This window comes from Carassius auratus, chromosome 4 (assembly GCF_003368295.1).
Source record: "Carassius auratus strain Wakin chromosome 4, ASM336829v1, whole genome shotgun sequence".
NCBI classification, from domain to species: domain Eukaryota; kingdom Metazoa; phylum Chordata; class Actinopteri; order Cypriniformes; family Cyprinidae; genus Carassius; species Carassius auratus.
Window position 1 is genome coordinate 22,807,404 of NC_039246.1, and position 22,572 is coordinate 22,829,975.

The 22,572-nt window shown below is 40.7% G+C and overlaps 2 protein-coding genes across 2 annotated transcripts in view; one reads left to right on the top strand and one right to left on the bottom strand.

Moving 5' to 3' along the window:
- LOC113062885 (staphylococcal nuclease domain-containing protein 1-like) overlaps positions 1-22,572 on the bottom strand; it is a 150,717-nt gene that overhangs the window by 66,417 nt on the left and 61,728 nt on the right. The window lies entirely within an intron of this gene.
- On the top strand, positions 5,031-12,761 carry LOC113062894 (leucine-rich repeat-containing protein 4-like). Its single transcript, XM_026232958.1, has 2 exons — positions 5,031-5,883; positions 6,035-12,761. The coding sequence occupies exon 2, from the start codon at positions 6,664-6,666 to the stop codon at positions 9,235-9,237; it is 2,574 nt and encodes an 857-aa protein (XP_026088743.1). The 5' UTR covers positions 5,031-5,883; positions 6,035-6,663; the 3' UTR covers positions 9,238-12,761.

Sequence of the window (22,572 nt, forward strand, 5' to 3'; positions counted from 1 at the left end):
TTTAATCACACAATTGAAAGGTTGTTATGGTTCTGTACTATAAGCTCACTCGAAGTTACGACTTTAAAAATGAAAAGCACAGCCACCTAAGGGTGCCCACTACAAACCCACAGAATTGAGGATGGAAGGGTACATAAAAGTATGTGAAAAAAGTTACAATATTTTTTTGTTAGTCGTAGCTAATATGTTATTCAGTGAAAATTTGTTGCAATTGGACTCCGAAATTCAATTTGCTGTATTCCTGCTTAATTTCCTGTCCATTCTTCAAACCGCATTCTGCCCATCAATCAGTAATTCAGTGTAGTATGCAAGTGCCCTTAAATGTTCTTTATCTACGCTGTATATTGTTTGAGGAAAAAACAGTTTGGAAAAAACTCAATAATGACATCGTTTTACCCTTGAGTGAATGCTCCATTTCAGTGTGTACGTTACGATAAAAAAGCCATTTAATATGCAGTTAAATAAGGACTCTGGTTTCTCATCCTCCTCTGCTAATGAATACTCTATATCAGGCTTCAAAACCACCAGAGAACAAAAAATTTAACTCCACTCTGTAGATCTCATTAAAGGGTTAGTTCACCCAAAAATAAAAAAATTGGCCCATAAATTACTCACTCTCAAGTCATCCTAGGTGTATATGCCTTTATTCTTTCAGACATATCCGGACGTTAAATAAAAAAATTTCTTTGATCTTTCAAGCTGTTTAATGGCACTCAGCGGGTGTTGCAGTCCATCAGTCCAAAAGAAATTCAATAAAAAGCGCCAACCTCATGCGTTATCTGACTGGATCGGCTTCCTTATACAACAGTGAGCGAAAGCTGGATTAAATTGATTGTGTTTTAAATATGCCTTTTTCTTACAAAAATGCAACGATTAGCTACAAGAGGACTTTTTTCACCCCCCAGAGCTGTGTGAGAATTTTTATTATGGGTGGGACCTTATTTCACTTCTTTTGGACTGATGCACTGGAACACCGGCTGAGTGCCATTAACCCTTTGGAGTCGATTAACGCGTATACGTGTTATGAGGCATTTTCTCCTGATAACCCCGAAAAGAACTTAAATTACACTTTCAGTTTTGATCGTACAGATAACAGCAATAAATCAATTGAATCTGTAAAGGGTCTACTTTTTTTGTATACAGACATAAATCTTTGTGCATTAATCAAATAAAGATAAACAAGGTGTGCTGTCTGCAGCCTTTGTCTGCGGTGATCTTCATTTAGATACGTGTCATTAAAATGAACTGTAACTCAGTGAATACTCAAAGAGACATGAGAGAGATATCTATAGAAAGCTTGACATATCTACTTTTAAACTAAATGAGTGCTGCCGAAAACAAATATTCTGTGATCGAGTAATCCATATGAAAACAATGCGATGATTTTTCACATCTCCCTTCATTATCTCTAATGCAACCACAACCCCGCGCTGAACACCCTATTCAGATTATAATGTTTTACTGTAACCAAGGCTTGAATACACCCATACAACAGAAAACAAAGCAGCGAGACTGTTCAAGTTTTTTTATTTTACTATTTGCTTCGCGATGAGGAATAAGACATAATTCACCCCAAAAATATGTAATGCGTTTTAACTCAGGATTTGAGATTTCCTCAGAGCAACAGAATAAAGCGCTTTAAACAAGTCTCTATTTATATACTTGTACTAGTTTTCACATAATGTGTAAACTTTTTACCAGTTAAACTTTTTCCAAACTATAATTCCTGACTAAATGTATAATCAAGTGAAACATTCAAAAGCTTGATGTAAATAATATAAATGTAACAAATGTAACAATGCTGTTCTTTCAATTTATCCCCCCAAAAACCTGAAAAAATATTCCCAGCTCTTTTCAACATTAATAATAATAATAATAATAATAATAATAATAATAATAATAATAATAATAATAATAATAATGGATTTTTTTTTTTTTTTTGGGAAAATCAGATTGTTAAAAGGATTTCTGAAGGATTGTGTGACTGGAGTAATGATGCAAAAAAGTGAATATTATGTTGTGGGATAATTAAATATATTCTAAATAAACTACAAACATAAAATTATATACATTTATTTTGTCCTCACATTCTCTCTTGTAACTCTTCCCACAAACCTGACTGAAAGGCTCATTATGAGTAATTTATGGGCTATTATACTATTTTCAAATATACGTGCAAAAAGGAGAGCTGTGTTTCTTACACAACGTTGTTGCATGTTTTCCAGAAGATCAGTAGCTGTCATATGGACCATTGGACCAAAAAAAGTCATAGGGACCATTTTCTTTGTGGAGCTATGTGGAGCAAAGTTTGAATACTTCAGTCAACCTTGTGATTTCATGATCACCACAGTCTTCAAATTGATCATTTTGTACTCTTCGGAATAAAGTCATGTAGGTTTGGAACAACAATAAAGTGAGTACATGACTAGACTTGCTTTTTGTGTGAACTACACCTTTAAAATAATGGCATACTCTTAATCTGGGTTGGAACATTCTAATAGACAGAGGTCTAATCAAGGTCATCAGTTTCCAAACAATAACCATTACAAGAGTCCTGGAGCAAAAGGCAGAAGGGAAGACACTCTCTCCATCCCTTCAGAGTGGATTGTCTTGAGCTCAGCCAATCCATCACAGGAAGAACAACCAAGACAAATATCATTAACCATCCAATGTCCCTTAAATATTATATTACAGACGGTTAAAATAGAATGGGGGTATTGTGGAAAGGAAATAGAGGCATGGAGCAGAGAGCAGAAAACAAGAACATATGAAGTGATGAGAGCAGATGAAACGGAAGACAAGATAACGGTTAAATGATAAACCTCTAAATCTTGCTGCATGTGTTTTCTAGCAGCTGTTCACGGTTGGAAAATATGTGAACGATATGGGACAGAGAGCTCAGGTTACTGTGGTGGCTGTAATCTCTTTTAGAATTAATTCCTGGAAATTGAAATGGAATTGAAAGTAAGTGTCTGGTCACCCCTCCTCACTCAAGGTCACAAGTGTTAGCTGAAATGACAGCATTTCCACCTGCCTTAGGCTGATTGATTCAGAGCATGAGAGAAATAATGAAAAAAAATCTAAAGGTTTGGTCAACAAAGGTGGATAGAGCATGCGTTTCAGACAGTGTGTCCACTTACTATGGATATCTATATCTATCTATCTACAAACAAATCAGGTGCAATATTACTGGTTGCTTAAACTGCACATATGTGTAACATTCAAGTGTGTCTCTAGGGCGCTGCCTGATTTATGGTAATCAACCAATGAAATCAGGTCATATTTTTCTGTACAGCTTTATTTTTAAACCGTGGGTTAAATGTAGCGGAATGCCACAAATAAATTAACTAAAATTGCGCCACATTTTCCCAATTTCTGTACATGTGCTCTGAAAGAATACTGTACAGTAAGTGCTTATATCTCTGGGATGGTATTGGTCGTCTCCAGTGAATTGGACTAGGGAAGCAGGCTGACCTACATGCAGCAGACCCTATATCCCAGATAGAATGGCAAGCCCTGAGGCAGCCATCCTGCCCTTGCTTGCCCACTTACTGACAAGACCCAACCCGCCAAACTGGGTCGCTGGTGCCGATACAGAGCAGACCTCTCCCTGTGTCCTTCAGCCTAAGGCGGGTTGAGCTGACAAGCTGGGCCCTCTCTGCCAGCATAAGATCATTCCAGAAAGCCTGGGGTTTGAAGGGGTGGGGGTTGGGTGTCCCCACTACACGCGTGGTGTTCTGGGTCAGCGTCACAGCGAGAGAGTGGAATGGCCCAAATGATGGTGGAGGCCTGCCAATGGCCACCCGCAGTGACACACTCAGAAGTTTGTAGTCCATGGACACAAAATAAATATACATTACACACTCAAGCACACATAGGTCATAATTCACTAGAGGGTTAGCCCGAGGGTCACATGTATATATGCATTTAAATAATGTCTACAGAAACGTGTGGACGTTTTCTGCAACTGGGTCACAAATCCCTCAATGTGTCCTATTTCGCTACCACAAGCTATGAGTGTCATTCACAAAGACATTCACAATCACACTCTCACTGTCACACATACACAGTGGCGTGTCAAAATGCCAGCCATCAGTTGCCCAGGGTACTGTGTTGTTTAGCACTGCTGTTCAATTTGAAGACATCTGCTGTTACAAGTGTGAGATGCAAGCACCTCTTTAAAAGTACCTTTCACCTGCTGGCTAACACTGGTCGAAAGCCAACATGCCCAAGGTTTGAGTGAGTGATTACAGCTGCATGCTTTAAAAGAGCACTGCTTAGCAGCTCTGTTTGTATAGGAAATGGTTTAAAATGGTGAGCCGTATTATGTTCAAACAGGGACCATCTTAGCTCCCACTGCATGACAGGGGAGAGAGAGATAGAGATAGAGAGAGAGAGATAGAGATAGAGATAGAGAGAGAGATAGAGAGAGAGAGAAAGAAAGAGTCCCCAAACCACAGGCCCAGCTTTCCACAGTCCAGAGACTCCCTCTACCGCATCCAGAGGCGGCTTAATCCATCTAAAGAGAGCAACAGCCTTTGGCAGCACACACGCTGAGCTGTCCAGTACTCCTCCCATGATTCCCTGAGGACTAAGCACACCGGTCAAACAGCATTGGCATGCGCTCACACGAGGTTCAGTCAACAGAAGTCTCACTGACTAAGTGTTGGGTTAGACCACACAAATCACTCCACCTCATCACATCAACTTGAGGGTAGGGGGGTCCCAGCTGGGAATGTGGAGGACAAAGAAAAATCATTCATCAATCGGATGGTGTTTATCTGAGAGAAAGAAGCAAACGGGTGCAAATCGCAGCGGTTCACTTGCAGAACACTAAACAGATCTACAAAATACCCAAACCTTGAAGAGAGAGGGAAAAAACAGAGGTGAGAGAGAGCGAGAGAGAGAGAGCACATGAGCGGGAGAGGAGAAAGAGAGCACATGAGCGAGAGAGGGGAGAGGAAAGCAAGAAAGAGGGAGCACATGAGCGGGAGAGGGGAGAGGGAAAGAGCACACATGAGCGGGAAGGAGAGAGAGAGAGAGAGAGAGAGAGAGAGAGGGGAGGGGGCGGACACAGACGTACTAAAACCAATGCATCAAACCAATGCACTGCTTGGAGTGTGATGCGTCAGCAGTACATTCACGTTTCCACTGAAGGACAAAAAGAAGAGCAGGCATGTAAGCCTGCATCCCGGGTGCCTGTTACTGCACCACGGAACATAGCAAAAAAACATCGGAGCACAGAGGGAGGAAGGTGGACTAACCCAGGGCTAGTGAGGTTCAAAATAAAAAGGACAGAAAGGAGGGAGCAAGCGAAGATGTTGGCATGGGGAGCCCCTATTCCCAAGCCTTAGCGCTCATCCACCAGCTCGAGCAGGACAGCTGTGCAGCTGACAATGGTGAGAGCTCCAACTCTGCACTGAGCTCAGGGCACTGCAGCGCTATACGGTTACTTCTCTGATCAACACAACGTCACAGACAGGGGGGAGAAACGCTCTCTCTTTTTTCTCTCATTCCAGGGAGAGAGAGAGCGCACGCTCGAAAGCGGGAGAGAGCGAAGGAGAACGAGGCAGAGAGAGAGCGATCGCTCTACAGTGAACGAGCCTTCTTACGGAGCTGCCTCTGCACTGGTACCCCCTTTATACCTTCCCTGGACTCTAGTCATCAACTTCTTACAGAAAAATTTAAGGATTATCAGGAAGCATGTAGAAAAAACCCTGCAGCCTTCGCAGCGTGCAAGCGTGAGTGCACGGGGAAAGAACACGGAGCCACTTAAAAGAAATGCGCTAATGACCGCAGTGTCACCGTCTTTTCAGGTGGACAAGGAGCTGACAAATCGAGCAGACAAAACATACTGAGAGAGAAGGAGACGGACAAAGTAAAGTGAGTGGAAACATTGGAGGGGCACTTTTATTACTCTTTAAACAAAAGAATAGGAGAACATTTGAATAGACTGGATTTGTCATTCTTATTCCTTTCTCTTTCCCCACTCTAACTACCCCTCCCTTTTTTTCCTCCCCCTACTCTGGTTTAGCATGTGTGAGCAGTCCTCTATGAAGACACAGGCATTTAGTAGCAGCATCAAGTGGAGGTATCCAAGGACAAGCATCTGTGGATAGTTTGAGAGCGAGCGCTCCTATAGGAGCCAAACTGGAGTGGTACTTTTGCCTGAAGCTCTGAAGCCCTGCAGAGCTGCTAAACGTCTCCTCGGATGCTCCTCTGTGGATTTATTAGGGGCCATTTTGGCATTCATCTCTTGTTTTCTGACAAATGAAAAAAGAGAAGATGTTGCTTGTCGTGGGAATATAGGAATTTGAGGGGAAAAAAAATCTATTTTGTGATTGCAAAAATTGGACGTGTAAAACCTTTGAGGTAGGTGTTGAGCCTTTCCAACCCTTTTTTATACATAAAATATATCCCCTCATTTTATTTGATTCATTACTCCTTGGCTTTTCAGTTCTCCATTTTTACTCAAGTACTTGTCACTGAACGTTTAGCCTCCAGTTCAGTAAATGGAAAAACAATCTAGAGTGTTGTTTAACCCAGGGTAGGGCTTCATTAGTCAGAGGTGAACCCCACCCCTTCCCCCCACTTACTACCCCCCTCTCCCCAACCACCATCATCACCCCACAACCCCACCCCCCAGACGATGCTGAATTATGAATGTGCCACATCATGAGTCTCCTGGGGCGGGTAGCTGTGCGTCGAGCCAGGAAAGCCGCCCTGCTCTGTGTCCTGTTCCTCATGGTTCAACCGTGCATGGAGGTGGCGGCCGCGGCAGGGCCCCAGGGCTGCCCGACTGATTGCTCCTGCAACAACCAGCTCAGCAAGGTGGTGTGCACTAGGCGTGGGCTCACTCGTGTACCACCAGGTATACCCAGCAACACCCGACACCTAAACCTGATGGAAAATGCCATCGAGGCTGTGCAGGCCGACTCTTTCCGCAATCTCCATCACCTGGAGATACTGCAGCTGGGCCGCAATGCAATTAGACAGATTGAAGTGGGTGCCTTCAGTGGACTGACTAATCTCAATACACTGGAACTATTTGATAACCGGTTGACAGTGGTGCCAAGTGGGGCATTTGAGTATCTGTCCAAGCTGCGAGAGCTGTGGCTGAGAAATAACCCCATTGAAAGCATCCCATCATATGCATTTAACCGAGTGCCATCCCTAATGAGATTGGACCTGGGTGAACTGAAGAAACTGGAGTACATCTCAGATGGGGCCTTTGAAGGTCTAGTCAACCTCAAGTACCTCAATCTGGGGATGTGCAATATTAGAGGGGAGATGCCCAACCTGACGCCTCTGGTTGGGCTCGAGGATCTAGAAATCTCTGAGAACCTCTTTCCTGAGATTAAACCAGGTTCATTCAGAGGACTATCTTCACTCAAAAAATTATGGATCATGAACTCTCAAATAGGGCTAATTGAGCGAAATGCATTTGATGACCTGGCCTCTTTGGTGGAGCTGAATTTGGCCCATAACAATCTAAGCTCACTGCCCCATGACCTCTTTACACCACTGAAATTCCTGGTGGAAATTCACCTCCACCACAATCCATGGAACTGTGGCTGCGACTCACTCTGGCTAGCACGCTGGCTACGCGAGTACATACCGACGAACTCTACATGCTGTGGGCGTTGTCACTCTCCTGCACACATGAGAGGCCGCCAGTTGGTTGAGCTGGACCGAGGTGATACAGGGGCAATGCAGTGCTCCGCTCCTTTTATCTCAGATGCTCCAAGAGACCTGAATATTTCTGGGGAACGTGTGGCAGAACTGCGATGTCGAACAGCAGCAATGTCTGCTGTGCGATGGCTCCTACCGAACGGGACAGTTCTAACTCACGCATCAAGCCACCCACGGATAACCGTGCTGAATGACGGGACTCTGAACTTTTCGAACGTGCTAGCAGGTGACACGGGCATGTATACCTGCATGGTGTCCAACGCGGCTGGAAATTCCAATGCTTCGGCCTATCTAAACGTAAGTGCTGCTGAGCTCAACACGTCCAACCTCAGCTACTTAACCACAGTCACAGTGGAGGTACTGAGCCCCGGAAATGAAATGCCCAAGCCTAAATCCACCACGACTACAGCAGGTGATAGCACCACTACGACGGCCTCACCATCCGTCTTTCAGCCAGTTTTCATCTCTACACCGACAGTACTGCTCCAGAGTACCGACACTCCACGAAATCGCCCATCTGTTGTACCTGGCTCAAAATCGACGACAGGAAAACCGCCCAACCCAGCCAGTACCAGTCTGGACGAGGTGATGAAGACAACAAAGATCATTATCGGTTGTTTTGTGGCAGTAACCTTGCTAGCAGCAATCATGTTAATTGTATTTTATAAACTACGAAAGCGGCATCAGCAGAGGAGCACAGTGGATGCAGACAGAAGTGTGGAGATTATTCAGGTAGAGGAAGCACCGGCATCTGCTGCCAATATGGCAGAGGAGGGGGGACGGACTCTACCAGAGATAAGGGATCATAACATTATTTACAAACTGGACTACAACACCCACAAATCTGATTATGGCTACAAACCAAAACTAGAATGCAGTACCCATAAAGCAAAGGATGATTTCGGCATCCACATACATAAATCAGACTACAACACCTACAAACCTAAAACAAACTATATGCACCAACCTACTTTGGAACACATCTCTTACAAAATGACGGACTGTACACACAAGTCATTGCCAGATTATTACGTACACAAAAAAGATGAGCAGAGCCCCTACAAACATGGATATAGTTCTCAAAAACCTGAATACAAATCTCATACTCCTAAACCAGACTTCAGTCCATTCAAACCAGACTACGGTGTTCCAAAATCCAAAACGAACTACAATATGCCCAAGCTCAAATCTGAATGCAACCCCTTCAAGACAGACAGCAGCTTTTTTAAACCTGACTTCAATGCTTTCAAGTCAGAGTTCAGCTCCCTCAAAAAAGAATACGTCAGTTGTGACTTCAGCCCTCACAAATACAAAATGGATTACAGCCCCCAAAACGTGGACAACAGTCCACATAAGATCGACTACAGCACCTTGAAACCCAAATACAACACTTACAAGCCACCGGGCCATGGTGCCAAATGGACAGAAAGCAACAGCATTGGAAATTCTTTGCCTCGAACCTTGCCCAGTGCTATCACAGATTCTCCTGAGGACCGTGTTAAAAAAACTCACACTAAGGAGAAAGTACAAGAGACTCAGATATAGTCTGGCCCACAACAAATTCGAACCTCAGTCAAAATGACTCTCTCTCTCCCTATAGGCCCACCCTCACATGAGCATTAAAACATGCAATATAATGCACAAAAGATGAGAAAAAAAAAGACAGGAACCACTTTTTTTTGTACAGAGTGCAATTCTTAAAGACTGATTGTTGTTGTACATGCTTATAAATAAATATATATGGAAAAACTGAAACTACCATGGGCTGGTAATAGAAAAGCAGATTATATAAAAAAAAAATTGAAATTATTTTTTAACTTATAACTCCTATTTAAAAGATGAGTTGTTTTAAGACGCTTTACAGAATTTAAGATACGAGGGTAGTCTTGTTTAAAAGGGCATTCTGTGTGATTTCTAAACAACGCTACAGAGAATGCAGTGGAAAAATACAAAAAAGAAAAAAACATTTATACTGAGAAGTCTTTCTTTTAAAAAACAGAACAGTAAAAGGTCAGTGTTGATCTTTGCAGGTTTATCTTGTAAAAGCACCATAAATTTGTACTGTGCCAAATGTTACAAATGCAATAAAAGGATTTTTGGAAGAAAAGAAAAAAGAAGAACCATTAATTTTTTTTCTCTCTCTTGATGTACTGTTGCAATCAGCCAAATGCTTTAGACACTGCAGTAGAGCTCACTGCAGTTCTGCTTTAACCCTCGGAGTGCTGGGTGCCGCTTAAGTCTAAAGGCTGGGCAGAGGCTGCTTTTCTCCCTTTTTCTTTTTACTTTGTATGCTTTTCAGTGCTGCACTGGCTTAACTGAGCTTACATATAATTTATTGGTGATATGCTATTTTACATCACAAGAGATGGCTTGTTTTAAAAACTTACATATTTCACTGCATTATTTCCAAAGTTCTGCTATTAGCGTCAGGTAAACGTGATAATGAGGTTGTTGAATGTTGTTGTCGTCTGGACAATTAATGCCTGCGGAAGGCTTCAAAATATATTAAAATGGTGAGGTCTGCACAAAAAAAGCTGGCCTGCCTTCCCCTTTAGCACTTAAGAACAGTCTGGTTAAAAATAAGTGGTTAAGCAATCTGAAAAACATTCGGATTGAAGCATCCATTTCTAACAATGTTTTTACTAGAACTGAGCGATGCATGTACATAAAACATGACGCACAAAAATTGTCTTGATAAATTCAGGATTTTTTTTTTTTTTTTACCAGCAATTTCCTCTGCACGTTGCAATCCAATGCATTAGACTTTGACACCACATGGACGGGAAGTTTTCATAAATCAAGCAGATTCTGTATGGTCGTAAGAGGTGCGTCATGACATATCGCACAGGCTTTTAAGGTTTGACTGCGACGTGTACATTATTGTGTTCCTCTCACTTGTTCAGAAAGGCTTGTTTAAGTGTCAGCAAGTGCTTTTTACCATGGCTAATTGAAATGCAATAATAAGAAATAAGGAACAGTAGAAAAAAATGAGGTCATAAATTGATGGTATATTAGAGGGTAATAAAATATAACATGTTTGCATTGCAGGGCATATTGGCTGAGTGCATACAGGCTGTCTAGGAGATTTAAGCTGATTACATGATAATTGATCCAGCTCACACAGACACACATCCCTCACATAAAGTTGGGACATCTGGCCACAGTGAGACCCAGTACCCACTGTACGCCTAGACAAACATGCAAGCACGCACACACACAAAACAAAAATGAATCTGGCTTTAGGCTGTGCAGCGCCCCAGTTAAGACCCGTCTCACGCTCTTTGTATCTGCGCTTTTAAAAAAAAAAGTCAACAGGAGAAGTATGTCTGTATACAATGTCTTTGTCAGTAATTTAGGCTGTCTGTCAAAGTGTAGGGTATGTTCGCAGCACAGACCTCGATTCAGTGGTAGTTTGGGGAATTGTGGTTAATTACAGAGCTGTAAGATATAACTATATAACCATTTTAATTCAAACAACTGATGTCAAATATTAAAAGCAAACTTGAGCAGATCTTAATGGTGAAGTGAGAAATTTCAGCACCACTAGGGGCACCAAATGAAATCAAGTATTAATGATTTTCCCCTCAAATAAGCCTGATTTCAATCTCTCACTGTTTGGCCAAACACTGTAGGTTGAGGAGTACATTTGAATTTGTTTCTGCACAGTTACTATGGGTATGAAAAAGTATTAAAACATAACACATTAGTAACTGCTGCCCTTAAAGTGTGTGGTGTTTTTTTTTTACACAAATATATTCAGGTAGAGTACCATTTTAATCACAACATATTTTACAGCTTATAACCTTTGTTCTGGTGTCTTCACAAACAAAGCCTTTGTTGCCGCAATAACTTTAAAAACTGCAATTACAGTCAGTGAGCGCTGTTTATGCAGCTGAACGTCAGAGCTATAATTGCCAGTCTGGTTTTAATGGAGCATTGTATATTCTTGAGCGAGCAGGATATAAGAGCAGAGAAAGAGAATAAAGGAAGAGGCCACATTCTGCCGAAGGGGTTTGAGGACCCTTCATGCTCTTCAGCCCACTGACGAGAAAAAGCGATCCGCATTCACCAAACCAGACTGCAGTGTGGCTCATGAGGCGGACATTTACAATAACATATCTGCTCAAACACAAGTGGGAATAATAGAGAGGTTGCTGATAAGAAATGACATGGAAGAGAAGTGGGGGGTTAGGTCGGTGAAAACGTTTCAACAATCACGAGCATATATTGCATATACGTAAACAAGCAAACGTGTGAATCAAATGAGATTGACATTTAGAAAGCAAAGGACTAGAAAGTGCAAAGATGCAGCAGTACGAAAGAGAGGAGAGGGATCTTAAAGTGAAAGCATGTGGCAAGAGTACCAACTAGAGCAGAAGAGAGGAAGGTTACGGCTATGATGACAGGACTATAACAGTGTATTGGTAAAATTTGAGGGAAGGTACAGAAAGAATGTAGGTAGTTAGGCCAGTGATGGACCAACCCAAAATGAGGGATCAGATGGAGTCAGAAACCTGGTTATACCTCACAGAGAGGGTATGAATCCAAGATCCTCTACTGTTTGGGCTCATTTCTGGTGCTTAAAAGGGTCATTAACAGTTTATTTCTGTCCCCCATACATAAGATGTGTTCTATTTATTAGGGTAATTAAAAGTGAAAGCCAAGGCCGATCAAATGGCTAATATCAGGCCTAATCTCTACTTGGCTAAAGACAGGAGCTGTAAATAACTTAATTCCAGTTTCATTAATCTTAAGTGATTTTAAAGACATATTGAGAAAAAAGAAATTCTATGATACACTTTAAAAAGTATTTTGGCAAGAATGTTTAAATTATTATAAAGTCTAAGAGACTGCAATTTGATCCAATAACTATTATTTAACTACACTCTGTATTACTATAGTTCGAATACAAAAAAAAAAAAAAGTGGCACCATTTTTTTATTTTGTTAGTTTGTATAAATGTTGCAAATCTTAGGCATGACATAACCGCAAAATGTATGCTTTAAACTATAAGAACCAACTCATAATAGCCATTAAGTTAATCTTGACTACTCTGATCATGCTTAAGTTAAAATAATACTTGTTTTAAAAGAATCATTAATTTGAGAATCATAGATTCGGTTAAAATGTTGTTTATAAAATAAGTTCTTACATCTTGTGCCAAAAGTTTTGAAAGTGAACTGTAGTGATAGTATCAGCTCCAAAATCTATAAACAGCATCATCAACAAAAGTATATTATATATTCATTTCTTTTTGATTTTGAATAATAATAATAATATAAAAAAAACAAACATTAGCTCTACTTTAAGATAGTTTTTTCAGCCCATGCAACTCATGACCTTGGCATTGCTAACGTCATCCTAGTTGAGCTACAGGAACACAAGTTGTCACTTCTAACAATCCATGTATATTTATAATCTGCCTTGTACATGAATACTGCTTAGTTTGCTTTGGTTTGTAAGGAAATATTTGCACATTCTTACATTATTTGCCAAAACAGACCTTCTGCAAAAGCTAATAGAGCATTTGTCATTGTCTGACCTTCTCGTTGGCGGTCCAAAGAGAGTTCCTGAACAGATGTTAACTGGCTGCACTTCTGTCTGGGCCTCAGTTTTGGCCGAAAATAAAAGAAGTGGCTTTATGAAGGCAACTGAAGGCCACTAAATGAATGACAGCACAGTTATTCACCGTGTTGTTAGGTTTTGTTCTGTTTGTACCCTCGCCCATAAAGAGGGAGAAGAGGGTCCAATTAACCATGAAGTAAACACAGGGAAAGCAGTGCTGGGGTACCAAGTCACCCATCATTAATTCAGATGCCACTGACTACGGTAAATGGCCGGTGTTCACAGATTCTGTCTCACCGTTTGTTAAACTCCAAGCTGGCATACTAAAGCACACTAGCACTTAAAAGAAGCAAACACAAAGGCATAGACGCTCTATATCTTCACACAGTCGCAAATCAAGTGACTCCTCGGACAAATAATACTCACTTCGCATAAAGACCACCATAAAAATCATTATGTGTGCTTGAAGACCAAAAACACAGAACAAGGGTTCTCGGTAGACAACGCAGGTAGTAAAACTGTCAGCACGCACACACCAGCACAGCCCTTGGTGAGTGTTTAAAGTAGAAATCTATCTGAGGTTTATAGGCCGCTCTCCATGGCACATTTGCATATCTCTTTGGTGCCATTTCACATTCCTCTGGTGTCGTATGGGTTTTTTTGTGCCAGCCTGTTCCATTTTAACTTCATGCAAATGGCAGTAGCTTGAGGAAGAATTGTGCCCCCTCCTTCCTCAACATGTTTAAAACGTGACCCAGAGGGCATGTGCTTCAGATGCAGGATGCTGGGTTGAACACAAGTACTGCAGCAAAATGACTCCATTTGGTGCACTTTGAATTTTTTTTCCCGATGACTGACATCGCTCCAGCGACTTTAAAAAAGGTGAAATTAAACAATGTGGATGCCCAAGACAGTAGTTATCAAACTCCTCCTGATTCAGAATGTCAAAGTGGCATAAGCTCATGGTTACAGGCAAAAAAAGGAGGATAAGAAAAGAAGGGGGTAGAAGGTGAAAAAAGGAGCATGTAAAAATACTGGCCGTTTGGAATGCGGTCTTAGATTTTACGTTTATTTGTTGCTATGAACAAATCTATGAAATCTGGGTCTTTAAAAACAAAACTACCATTCCTCTGAATATTTTTACCAACAGGCTATGCGTGCCAAATTAATTTCGCCACTTTTTTTACATATCAGTGATTGAGAATGCAATGGATGGGGGAATATTAACCAGGCTGGTGCATTATGGGATTTGTAGTTCTATAAAAGCTTTAATGATCATTTTATCTTATTTATTGTTACCATTTAGGATGCTGTGTATAATTGCTTAAGTGTAAATGCTGTATTCAAGGTGATGGATTCAAATCCAATATATCTGGATACAGTGAGAGCATTTATACAATTCTCAGATGGTTTTATGAGCACACACAGGCAGTCTCTAGTTTTTAATGGACCCGCATAAATGCTTTTGAAAAAAAAAGAAAAAAAAAAAAGAAACTCTAAATGAAATTGTTTGAGAAACACAAATGTGACCCGTCACGGAAACCAGTGACACAAGTCGGCAGCACAACTTTCGAGCAAAATGAGAAAGCAGCGTTTTTTTTCCGAAATTGGTGATTTTCGTTTTTTTGCAGAATCTGTTAGTTGAGATCACAAAGAAGCCTCTCCGTGTTTGAGATAGCAGTATTGGTATATTTAAAAGCGTACATTTTGAGGTTGAAATCAGCTAGTTTGTCGGAGATTCTAGCACGCAGTAGGGGCGTTTCATTGTCTGTCTGTATTTCCATACTGGATAAGCCGGCTTTTGTTTCTTTTGTTATTGCCCCCGCCCTCCGAGGGACACATGGCTACTTAGTATGCAGCGCTCTGGCCGGCTGTAGCTGATATCAAAATTCAGTTGAAGATGTACGCCGCAAAGATGAACGCAGACGAGCTGAACCGTGGCCGTTACACTGAAAATGCTTTGAAGTACCTCTTCGACAACCCGGATGCTTATAAACAAGCGCTCACTGATTCTGAAGACGATCTGAGTGACGATGAAAGCGGCATAATAAGACTGTATAATATCCCTAATCTACAACTGAGCGAAGATGACGAGGAAGAATGTATTGGACTGGCGTCAGACGAGTTGGACCGTAAGATATCAGAGGCTATATCGATAGTAACATTTGATGGGGATAAAGACAGAGAAATGGGGAAAATCCGTAACATTTAGAGGCAAACAGACACACAGTGCAAACTTCGGATCTGCAAGAATACTTTTCTGTTTCTTATGGGGTGAGTTTTCATAAACACATACACGTTATCTCATGTTTAGTCCATGTTTAGACCTTCCCATATCTACCTATTGTTATTATATAGCTAATCGGTTATTACAGAATCCTGTTAAAAAAGTCCTAATGCTACACAATGAAATCAATTCATCAAGTTTTATGTAGAAAACCAGCAAATAACAAATAGAATTAGCATATGTATTTTTGTTTATATAAACATTAAAATAATAACATTAAAAATGATGGCCACATTTTAAAGATTAAAGATTTTTTATAACAAAATAAAACTCACATTTTTCAGCCTCTAAATCATTTTTATAAGTCTGTCTTATAAAAGATAAATTACTGACATTTACAATGCACATTCTCCTTTATTATTAATAGTATGCCGCCCAATTTTTCCCGTTGTGTCTGTTGTTGCTATGCAGGGGGTATGGCTTATCTAAATGGGATGTAAATGAGCCCCATTGTCACTAGCAGCGGTGAGAACTGCACGATCTTTAAAGGCTATTTTCTGCTTTTTGAGGTTTTTTGAGTGCCTACATTCAAATGGCCACAACTTCTCCAAATATTATCCGATTTCCATTTGTTACACATCGTTGGAAAGCTTGGAAACTACACTTTTAGAATCTGCGAATAACTCAAAATGCACCAGAACAGACTTGTGTCCCTACTTTCCGTGATTGGTCACAAAGGAGTATTCAAATCCTTTATAAAGTCTTAACAGCAAGGCTATGCAAAAACGCAGTTTCTGATGGAGAGGACCATAAAACACACAGAACAATGCAAGATGGAGAATGTGAACAACAGAGAAAGTGTTTATCAGGTCAACATGCTGAGAGCAGCAAAACTCATTTTTTGCTGCTGTCATTAAAAAAAAATCTAATGTTTCGAAAAAAGTATGCACAGTATCGACTCTCGACTCTAAATAAATTATGTACTGTTAAGTCTGTATGAAGTCAATATGGATGTACTATATTTGCCATACTGGAAACATCAAGTTTCCTACAACCAATGGTGATTTTTTTTTTTTTTTCAAAATCACACTGCATCTACTCCCCAAAAGATGCAATACAATACCTTAGAGTAGTAATATCACCATTACTGTATTACTATTAACCTTTTAGAGGTAATTAAGTTACAAGATGCCACAGTGTCAAGCTGGTGTACCACCTTAAAGTACAATTTCTCTAGAAATACAGCTATAAAAACAACAAAGTAGCGTTTGACAAAACACAGATTAGCTGCGTTGTTTTTTTTTGTTTTTTACATAGGAGAGAAAATTTGTATTATGTTGGTTTGATGTTATTCAAACACCTTTAAAAGTTTGAGATTTTGGGCTTTCCTCTCTTAAGTGGATAGCAGCTGTGCTTTATACCCATTAGCTAGAGAGAAAAAAGCTCCCTGGGGTGTTGCCAATATGGCCGTCGAGTGATCTAACTTTGCTTCCGGTGATCGACAGACACTATAATGTCTGCTCAAGACGTTTATGTTTGTCTCTTTGCCCACAGCTCTCAAAATAGGCTTCCTTTGGCAATCCTGCAGGGAAAAAAAGACATCCGATGCGTCCTTGCATCAGCATTACCAGACTTTAAAAGTTCAGAGAGAAATCTCACCGCACCTGTCAATGAAAAGAGTGAAAAGCATTTAAAACCCAATGTCTTTCAGGAAAGAAAAATGTTACCAACAGGGGGCGCCACTTAGGATGAACATGAGTACTAACTTGTTTACATTCACCTGTGACATACTAATTAAATTAAAGTGCGGCAAACTAGTAGATACGCTTGACACGAGCCACGTCTCCGAAGTGGGTCATATTTCAGAATACGCTGAAAGGCACATGCACTAATCAGCAGGCATTGCCCTGAAGGAAGCGGCACACAATTGCAGCCCAGGGCAGCCTGACATTTCCTGGCTGATGGAGGTTAGCACCTGCTAAATCAGCTCAGGTGACAGCATGGCGAGCGGCAGCGGCTTCGTTTCTAGATGGGAGCGCTGATGCCAGGAGTGCCAGATACATAGAGTAGATTAATACAGGCATAAATCTGAGCCAGCAATCCTAGAGGCTTCTGGGAAATGGAAAAGATGCACTTGATGCATAGACTATGCCAGAAAGGGGTCATGCTTACACCATTTTCCATTTTAAGATGGCCAGCAAAACTCTGTAAGAACACAGACTTGGCGTGCCGTACACCTGTGCTAGCTCAAATTCCACGCTTCTCCTGCAGAACATAAACATCAAGAGCTTAGCCCCCAGGCCCGTGGCGCAAGATGCGTCCAGTGCCAGGTTTCGCGTGCCACGCTGGCAGACGGCGCAAGTTGTGTGCGCAAGACGCTCGGATAACGTTGGGCATCTCGCTGGCATGCGGAAGGGGGTGAATCGAGCAGCCCTGGCACATGGCTCACCTCCCAATTCTGCTGGCACGATGCACGCAAACGCATCTAGATCATGACAAACACAGCCATTAGCAGCCTGTTAGAAGTGCAGAAAAGACAAAGCCTCAGAGGCAAATGTACCTGTGGGGATGAACACAAAGCTAACTAAATCACTTTAAAGAGGTGAAAAAGAACAGGACGGCCAAATTCCAGCCATATCCTGGCACAGGAATGCGTTGGAGAAAAGCAATAAAGAGAGAAAAAAAGGGCAATGTCGTTCTTCTGGCCATACCTAGTGAGCATCTTGCTGTCAGTGTGCACTCTGCAGTTAAGACGGCTTTCTCTGAAGCTCCCTGCTCAGGCGTGAAAAAGCTCCATTTCAGAGTTCTGGCTGGCGGAGCCACAAATGCACACGCTCCTAATGCTCTCATTAGTGTAATTGAGCAAAAATGTCAGCATAGCTGCAGCTATTTCCATTTTCTTTTTTAAGTTGTGCAGAACTCATTTATAGGCGCGGACTGGAACACAGATGATGAGAAGACTTTCAGAAGCGCGAGCATGTTTTTTGCGAACCCATTTGTGTGAAACCGGTGTTCTTTTGTTTAGCACTTTAAGAGACCGATGCGTTTGCCATTAATACTTGTATTATTATCGTGCACGCTGCATCGCTAACAGACTCAGAACAGAGAACTATTTGGATTGGATTAACAACCGCAATGATTTAGACCATATGATCTCTCTTTTTTGGCAATTACCCTTGATAGCTTTGCCTTTTGCAGTCAATAGTGCTGCTGGAAGTTTATGCCTTCAAGTATCAGAAAGTAATGTGTAATGTTGGGTCAGCCATCTTGTTAATGTGACTTCACACAGCTCTTGTTCTGCCTAAAGGGAGAGCTATGAGACCATTACAGGCTTAGATATACACTTATGCAGGACAACAGTAATTGAACAATCATCCGTGACAAACTTCTAGGCATTACAATAACAAAACCACATTGACCCAGACACTTTACTACAAACACACCCCAATGAACTCTATTCTCTACTATATCACTAACTACTTTCAGATATGTGCCACTATTCAGTATTAACATTAATATCATATTTGTATTATGATTTTTTCTATTATTGATTATATTCTACTATAATGTAACAAATTCCAAAGTAAATTAACACAATATTCAGCATCAAATAATTTTATGCAACATGTGCATACCTAGAACAGAAATATCAGACGTTAATATAATATAATCGATATAAAAGTTATTTTTCATACTGAAACTGAAACTTATTGGAACACTAGTGTGCAAACTTTTTTCCTACCTCATGACATGGTTGTCAGCATTAAAAGGTATTATTGCTGCTTTTTGCAATCCAAATTTTGCTTTAGATGAAAACAACAGTAGGCTACATTCGATACTTTTTGTAAGGATTTCTGCTCATTTGAAATCAGATAGATGAATTAGCACTGTATTAGGCTAAATTTGTTTGAATGCATTATTGAGAGAGTGAGTGCATGTGAATAGGTGTTGTAGTACTTAATTAAAACTTGCTTTCAGCTGAAAATATCTATATCTAGAAGAAACAAATTCCTTAAGTACTAGAACTTCCCGCTCATGTCCATTGTCGTCATCATAGCCATCACATTCTTTCTCATTTGACTGATACGTCATCAAACTAGCTAAATAGGTTTAACGTGAATTCTTGCTAAATATGCAGTTAAGTTACTGGTTGTTGGCATGAACTGCACTTGTGATGGAGCGCTCTTGGAGCAAATGAAATCCACAAAATCACACCGCTCCCCGCTCCCACTCTGCTCATACACTTTGGACAGAGTGACATGGTGGATATCGCATCGTGTAAAAAAAAAAAAAATTAATAAATAATATATATATATATATTAAAAATCTAAAATAATCTTCAGCACCAACTGTAATATGTACATCTGAAAAAATCTGAAATCGAAATAATTTGTTCAATGTTAAAAAATAAATAAAATAAAAAGTCCCTGCACATTTAATTGAATTTCTAGGGCATTAACAGTTTGTGTAGTATTCTTGCTGCTATGACCCTGAATTAAAGTGATCAAGTAATCTTTTCTTTACACACTATTAGAAGAAAAATCAAGCCGATTTGAAGCTCTATAGAAGGATTTTGTCCTGCCTGCCCTTCTTCTCGAGCCGTGTGGGGTGGGGGAATGCTGACGTTGCGTGGAATATTAGGCCCTCTCCTCTGGGCTGACAGGGTGTCCTGTCTGCCAGAAGAGGTCAGGCATTGTGCTGGAGTAAGCTACTGCAGGATTACACTCCCAGAGCTGATTCCTGAGGGTAGAACGGCCCCGGGGCCCACAGCAGGGACTAGAACTTCACTCACACACCTGAAATGTGAAACACACTTGCTTCATTCTGTACACACTTTAATTAGCTAGAAAAGTTGGAATACCCATGAGCAAGCACACACGGGGAGTTAAGAGACTGCCGGAATGAAGGAGACGAAAAGGGATGGGAAACGTGATCAAAGGAGAGGAGGAGAAGGAGGAGATGCAGAGTGAAACGAGGAGAGAATGCAATGGTGTTGATCAAACACGGGAGGGGAAGAGGAAGGTTGGCTTGTGGAAATCTGTGCATGCGCGTGTGTGTCTGTGTGAGAGAGATGACAGCTGTCAAGTGTGAATGGGCCAAAGGAGAGACCAGGATGAGGCTCCCATGGCAACCAACAACCTGATTGTCATGGGAGCCATTCAATTCGGCGCTAGAAGCTCCTATAAAACTTCCACCTTTGGCTGCTCATCACATAAACACATTTACACATGTATAAACAAGCATTAGCCCAACAGCTCTTTAGTAGATAATGGCCCCTTCACATACAACGGCACCTTTCAGAAAGGCATAATATCTCAATTCTTCTCAAAATGAGGAGGAATCGCCACAGGTTTCCACACTCAACCACTGAAGGAGGTAAATAAAACTCTAGATAGACCACAATAACACAGTTCGATATCATTGATTAAAAGATTACGCTTGCACTGCATGAGCCACTGGAAAAGAGAAAGGCAGTGAGATGAGAGGACGGAAATGGTGAAGGGCGTTACATCAACGCCGCTGTGCTGTTTGATTCCCTCAGCAATTACAACAATTATCACTGTTCTGTCACTCCATCTGAGGCTCGAGCTAAAGACTGTCTTGAAAAAACTTGAGGAGTGAGGAACAGAGAACAATAAAGCTGCTATGAGTGTGTGTGACACGAGACAGTAAAGTCATGTCATAAAGCAGCTGAGAACGGTGTGCCGTCTGGATTACAGCATTGAATCAGTTTAGCAGCCTTATAAAACACAAGCGCACTAACACGTATGACCAGCTACAGGTCCACGGGTCGAGGGCAGGAGTGTGAATGAAGACTAACTTAATCGCTTTCCATCTCAAGGCCACTTCACCTCAGGAAGCTGCTCAAAGCTGGAGCTCTGAAAGGGGTCACGGCGGAAATGGCTCTCTTACAAAATCTAGTGAGCTGCACACCAAGATCAGCATTTCTGAGATTCGTCGTCACGTCTGAATGTTTTTAAAACATGTTTTGAGATCCAAATCCAAGTATGAAATGAAAAACTATTTTAGAGTAGAACATACACTAATGTTCAAAAGTTTGGGCCTTTACTTTTTTTTCTTCCTTGGAAAAAACATTCTACATAGATAATCCTACCCAATACCTAAAGTTAACAACTCCTTTACTTAGCAGCAAATTGGGAGTTTATTGAGACAAAGTCAGTTAATGATTTGTAAATAGCAAAAACTGGACCTTAAAATAAAATAGAAACCATACACACCAGTGCTAACCACCGAGCCAGGGAACCTTGTATGAAACGAATGGATTGCCATATAAACAAAGTAAAAAGTCTGTATTGGATGAAATGAGCCCTGAGACAGGAAGTTTAAGGGGAAATGGTTTTTAGGTCATGGTGACATTACTGGGGTAAAGAAAGACAGGCTATGAAAAACGAATCACAATGAACGGTGTAGCCATGGCCTCTTTAATAAAAAAAGACAAAGGGTGTGTGTGTGTGTGTGTGTGTGTGTTTGAGTATGAGTATGTGGAGAGGGGTTCTCTTGGAAGGGCATTTCCTCTGTTTGGAAGGACACAGAGGGATTTGACTGCTGGCACCTGGAAACGCTAAAGGAGAAAAGAGGACAGCTCTACACAGTCACTGGAGTTTTACTGAATGATGAATGAAATATACTAATAGTAAGCTTTAGAGTCAACATGAAATCAGAATGAACCCTATTTAAATGGCATATATGAATACTGGTTAATGAAAAATGGGAAACCAATAACCAAATAGCTTATAAGCCAATGATTTGGGTAATGTTTTTGGCAATATGTCTTCTCTAAAATCGTGCCAATAACGAATGAGGCAATTTAATGCCAGATGAAGGGATAATTCATCCAGAAATTAAAATATTATGGTGTTCTAATGCCATATACCATTACTTATTTTTTAAACCATTAAACAAGAAAAAAAAAAAAAAAAAAAAAGGCAAACAGAAACTAGCTAGATTTTATATTTTAAAAAAAATCTCTCATTTTATTGACCAAATAGAGTGATCTTCATTTGAAAAAGAAAAATATTCTACATTGGGAAAAAATGATGTACAAAACAATTTTCACTCAGAAATGG